Source organism: Silene latifolia, chromosome 8 (assembly GCF_048544455.1).
Source record: "Silene latifolia isolate original U9 population chromosome 8, ASM4854445v1, whole genome shotgun sequence".
Classification (NCBI taxonomy): Eukaryota; Viridiplantae; Streptophyta; class Magnoliopsida; order Caryophyllales; family Caryophyllaceae; genus Silene; species Silene latifolia.
In genome coordinates, this window is record NC_133533.1 from 95,608,019 (window position 1) to 95,614,155 (window position 6,137).

Sequence of the window (6,137 nt, forward strand, 5' to 3'; positions counted from 1 at the left end):
GGGGATTTTAATGTGGTGTTAAATATGGATGCGAGGTTGGGTAGCACTCATTTCAACCTAGCTGATATGAATGAATTCAGTCAATGCTTGGATACTTGTGCTCTGGTTGATCACCCTGCTACGGGTTGTCACTTTACTTTGAACAATAGGCATGGTGATGGTCTTAGATGGGCAAAATTGGATAGGATTTTAATCTCTCAACAATGGATTACCAGTCTTAATTCCACTGCTGCCTTTCTGACTGCAGGGATCTCTGGCCATTCCCCTTGCTTAGTAACTATTTCTGATTTGTATACTCGTAGACCCTCCTCTTTCAAATATCTGAATTGCTGGGCTTCCTCCCCTCAATTTCAGAATGTTGTGATTGCTGGTTGGTCATCTCATTACTATGGTGGTCATATTAATTCTCTTTTCCAGAAATTTAAAAGGCTTAGGAGCTGTTTGAAAGACATCCATACCACCTCCTTCAGTAATCTTTCTGAAAGGGTGGCTGATGCAAAACAAAAGCTTAAAGACTGTCAGGTTAGGCTTAGTAGTTCTCCTATGGATGTCTGACTTATTAGAGAGGAAGTCAAATTGATACAAGACTACTTAACTGTGAAGAGGGCTGAGCTACAAGCTCTTCAACAACAAGCTAAAGTTCAGTATATTCAGCAAAATGACCTTCGTACTAGGTTTTTTTATTCTAGCATTGCAGCTAGAAAAGTTAGAAACACTATTGGCTGTATTTTGGACCAAACTGGGCTCTTTTGTACTGGTACTAAAGCTGTTGCACTGGGGTTTATCTCTTATTATCAGAATCTTTTGGGGTCCTCTACTCCTGTTCAGCCTTTACCTCCTCATTTATTTCAACAGGATACTCTGCCCCGGGGTGATTGTGAATCTCTGGTGCAGCCAGTAAGGGTGCAGGAAATTTTGGATGCCCTTAGGTCTATTGATAGGAACAAAAGCGCTGGTGTTGATGGCTACACCTCTGGTTTTTTCTTGGATGCCTGGAATGTGGTGGGTCAGGACTTTAAAAATGTTGTTCTTGAGTTTTTTCAGAAAGGGGCTCTTCCTAAGGCTGCCAATACTACCTTGTTAGTTTTGATTCCAAAAATGGAGACTCCTCTCTCTGTTAAGGATTTCAGGCCGATAGCATGTTGTACGACCTTTTATATAGTTTTTAGTAAAATCCTTGCTAACAGATTAAGGCTAGTTTTGGATACCATTGTTTGTCCTGAGCAGGCTGCCTTTGTGGCTGAGAGAGACATTTTGGATAATATAAGGCTGGCTCATGAATTGGTTTCTAAGTATGGTCGTACTTATTTGACTCCTAGGTGCCTTTTGAAGGTAGACATCAGGAAGGCTTTTAATTCACTGAACTGGGATTTTCTTAAGGAGAGTCTTCTGTTGCTGAACTTCCCTCCTAAGTTTGTCCATTGGATTATGGCCTGTGTGACCTCACCTAATTACTCTTTGCTTATTAATGGAGGTGTTGAAGTCTTTTTTCCTAGTAAGTGTGGTCTGAGACAAGGGGACCCCCTCTCAACTTATCTATTTGTTATCTGTATGGAGATTCTGTCTAGGCTACTAAGAAGACTTCCTAGAGCGCCTAACTTCTCTTATCATCCAAAATGTGTGCAGCTAAACCTTACCCATCTTGTTTTTGCGGATGATCTTCTTGTTTTTACTAGAGGTGACCTGCCTTCCGTTAAAGCAGTTGTCAAGTGTCTGGAGCTGTTTAGTGAGCTCTCTGGTCTTCATGTTAATCCTGCTAAGACTGACCTCTATTTTGGTGGGGTAGCTGTTGACATCAGAGACTTAATTCTAGCTAAAACTGGTTTTAGTGCTGGTTAGTTTCCTTTCAAATATTTGGGTCTGCCACTCTTTAATTCAAGGATTACTCAAGATATGTATCAACCTTTACTGGATAATATTAAGGCCAGAATTATGCATTGGGCTAACAAGAGTTTGGGCTATGCTGGCAAAACTCTTTTGGTTAATTCAATCATCTTTGGCTTAAATAATTTTAGGGGTGCTAGTGTGTTGCTTCCTCGGGGCATAGCTAAGAGAATCAACAAACTATGCAAATATTTTGTTTGGGGGATTGAAGATGGGTGCAGGAGACACATTTTCCTGAAATGGCATCTCTTGTGCTCTCCTAAGACGGAGGGGGCATAGGTATAAATGAAGTCCTAAGTTGGAACAAAGCACAGATGATTAAATGGATTTGGAAGCTGCTCTATAGGCCTCAAAGTATTTGGTCAAGATGGGTTCATACATATGTTCTTAAGGGTCATGATTTCTGGTTGGCTACCACCAACATTTCTCAATCATGGTACTGGAACAACGTGGTTAAAATGAAGAATCTTTTGCTTGATATAACTGGATCCCCTGCTCAGGCTCTTCAGTTGCTTGAGGGTTGCTCTACTAACCTTATGTATAATACACGCTTAATGTATGATTCTGTTAAATTTTGCAATCCTAAGGTTAGTTGGCATAATTTGGTTCATGGCAAGGGCTGTCATCCTAAGCACTCCTTTGCTGGGATGATGGTTATGCATAATGCTCTCCTTACTATTGACAATCTGATGCGAAGAGGCCTAGCTTTAGTCAATAGGTGTGCTCTTTGTGAGGCTTGTAGTGAGGATGTCCATCATATCTTCTTTAACTGCTCTTATTCCACGCACCTCCTGAACTATATTGGTATTTGGCTGGGTCTTTCACTACGTTCCTTTTCATTGTTCACTATTGCTCAAGATTTTGCTTCCAGGCGTAGTACTTGCAGGCAGAGGATTGGTTTCATGGCTACTATTTACTACCTTTGGAATGAGAGAAATGTTAGGATATTTAAGGGGGTCAAGTGCTCTGTGGATACTCTTAGTGTCAAAATTAAGAAAATTGTACATTTACGTCTATATGGTTTTGGGCTTTCTTAGGCTTTTTGTGTAGGTTGTTTCTCTTTTTATTTACATCTTAGGAGGCTACCTTGGTCTCCTTTGTAGGAAAGATTTGAAGGGATCTTGTATAATCTGATTATTTTTTGAAATATAGATCCATACTTTTCTGAAAATAATAATAATAATAATAATAACAATAATAATAATAATAATAATAATAATAATAATAATAATAATAATAATAATAATAATAATAATAATAATAATAATAATAATAATAATAATAATAATAATAATAATAATAATAATATAATTCATAATAGTAATAGTAATAATAATAATGGTAATTCTATATTAAATATAATAAGGTAATTAAAATAGTTTCTTAATTGACCTCACATACTCTTTATTCTCACACTATAAATACATGTTAAATCTGAAGAATAATTCATAAAATTAAGAGGCGGAGCTTTTGGAGACGGAATTAGCAAGCGGTAATTAATAGGTAACAAATTCTAATCTCGTTTTATTTTCTTATAAAGCTGAATGTGAACCGATCTTAAGACGCTTAGAAACTGACCCAAACCTTGACGGAATCAGACCAAACTTTGGGAAGTGGTACGTAGGATTGTAAGTGTTGAAATGGGTGTGGCTGTGGTGTCAGGGAAGACCTACGGTTGCGGTGGCAGGCGGCTGAAAGTGGCTGGTCAGGGGGGTTGCGGGTTTAGGTTCTGGGTGGTTGTACAGGGTAATTGAACCCTTATTTGGCCGAGTATTGACCTGGGCATGGTGGGATTAAGATGAGGGAAGGTAGTCGGTCATAGTGGTAGTGTTGGTATGGTGGCAGGTGGCGGGTGGTGTTGGTGGTGGCGGTAAACAGGGGAAATCAGGGAGTGATGTCGTGGCTGTATTGGGGCAGGTAGTATGAATGCGTTTATGGCCGTGAGTGAGGATGGAGGGTACCATTAGAACCGTCGTAGACCAAAGGTGGCAATGGTGGTGGCCGTTTGGTGTGGGAGTGGTTGTAGTGGCCGTGGTGGTGGGTTTTATACACGGTGGAGGGTGGTGGTTGGTTGTTAATGGCAAGTGGAGAAGGGGGTTAGGGCATACGTTTCTAGGCTGCCGGGGGTGGTTTGATGGGTTGTTAGTGAAGGAAAAGTAGATCTATATACTTACATATTCATATATGTTATAATTTAATTTGTCATAAAATTAATGATTGATCTTATGCATGCAAACATTAAAACAAAATAAGGAAGAAACATTGTTCTTACATTGTGATTTTCGGTTTATAGGGCACAAGAGAGATCACCTTTCTCTCTTGTTCTTGAGCTTTCCCTTTTGGATGAACAAAGACCTAAGTGTAGGATCTCTCCCAAGGATTTATACCCAAAGCTTACTCTTAATTAAAATTAATATTATAGTTAGTAGTACAATATTAATCTTGTACAAAAATGACCCAAAAATATTAAAAACACTTAATATTTTCGGTTTTTAGGAGAGAAGAAGAAGAGAGCTTTTTGTCTCTCTAGAATTCTTATTTTTGGATGAGTAAAGAATGAATAATACACTACAACATTTTTGTGTGTTATTAGGTAAATAAGATGAAAAACCATAATGGTTTTTCCATCTCAAAAACCGGGTGTAGGGGAAGAGGAGGGAATAAAAAAAAAGACCCAATGCATGCTCTTGTTTGCCTTTACAATGCAAACTAGGGTTGCATGGCTAGGCTATTAGTGAATGATTATGTTTTCCACTAACTTAATCAAACACAATATTTAGCCTAATCCTCCCCTAATTTCGGTACACTCATAATATGGAATCCATATTATTTTTGTCAATTTGTCAATATGTCACATGTCATATGTAACATAAATTTGTTATGTATTTTTAACATATTAAAAATCAACGTATTAATAAAAATACGTCATATACAAAAATCGACTTTAGTAATTCACAATTACTTGTACCAAAATATTTCTCCAATTATAAATCACAATAAATTGTATTTATAATAATTCATTCAATCATAATTGTTTCTTTAAACAATAATTTCATCTGAGTAATGATACAATTCAATTACTCAGACCATATCTCATTTAATCAAATTTCAATGTGATACGTAAATTTTACTTCCAAAATCGTCCGTCAATTTTTCACGTAATTTAATTAACTCGTAACGTTATACGATCAATTAAATGATCAATTAAGAGTGTTGCCCTATAGGTATGACCTAGGGGATCAACTGATCACCACCGTCGCACGACAGTAATGTCAAACTCTAGTCAGCCAATCATTACCGATATATGTTGATCAGTTGACAGTAAAATATTACTTCCCAATTGGATTCTTTATAATGAGACTTAAACATGTGATCATCATGATCAACAGTTGTGATCGCATTATTGTCGGAGGACACATATTCCAACAATCTCCCACTTGTCCTCGACAAGTGTGCGTCACCAATTCTCTTGTCCTATTACTATCTCCCACTCAATGCAAGGTGTCTTTCAGGTCATACTTGCAAGTGATCATATCGAGAGTGGTTTCCTCGATCTGGAGAATAACTGATTGACCGGATTTATCCACTATGGATACAATCCGAGCGTGGCCATGCATTTCCAGTTCATTACTCCTCGAGTGGCCCTGAGATATTGTTATAACCCTGACTAGGGGTGGACAATTCCTATCGCACTCATTCCCTTCGACTAGCCACAGCCATCATAACCCAAAATATGCCCATTTGACCCCATTTACGAAGGTCGTAGTAACACAAATCAAAGTTAATCTGAAACTGTGCCATCTTAGGCGAATAGTCTTTAGTCAAAAGAATCGACTCATTAGAATACTATAGCAGCTCTCGCCACGACCAGGCTATATAAATTTGCCAGAACTCTATAAGCGGTCATAAGGCCCGACAAAATGTTCCTAACAGTCTGCCTATGTGATCGACTAGTCATTCTCATATGACTCTATGGCACTTGAACTTGCCATCAATCGCATCACACTCTAGTCACTTCGAGACGTCACCTCATGTAAGTAACTATGGGCAAATACTTTGTTAATCCATGTTCACTTTAACGGGGTTCAATTGTCTCTACAACCCGTTTGGATGTAACAAAGTGTACGGTGAGTTAATAATAATAACTCAAACGACAAATGTCGAGATCACACTCGGGTAGTCAATATCATATTACAACCTTGTGATGTATATCGTAAGTGTAAACACTTATTGATTGCAATAGAAGTTTAACA

General features: G+C 38.0%; 1 protein-coding gene across 1 annotated transcript; it reads left to right on the top strand.

Annotated features, from left to right (window-relative positions):
- The first annotated feature begins 2,198 nt into the window (after positions 1 to 2,198).
- On the top strand, positions 2,199 to 2,921 carry LOC141595541 (uncharacterized). Its single transcript, XM_074415507.1, has one exon. The coding sequence runs from the start codon at positions 2,199 to 2,201 to the stop codon at positions 2,919 to 2,921; it is 723 nt and encodes a 240-aa protein (XP_074271608.1).
- Positions 2,922 to 6,137: the final 3,216 nt, after the last annotated feature.

Bases quoted from the DNA above. Each gene is read 5' to 3' on its own strand.
- LOC141595541 (XM_074415507.1), top strand. From the start codon at position 2,199: ATGATTAAATGGATTTGGAAGCTGCTCTATAGGCCTCAAAGTATTTGG.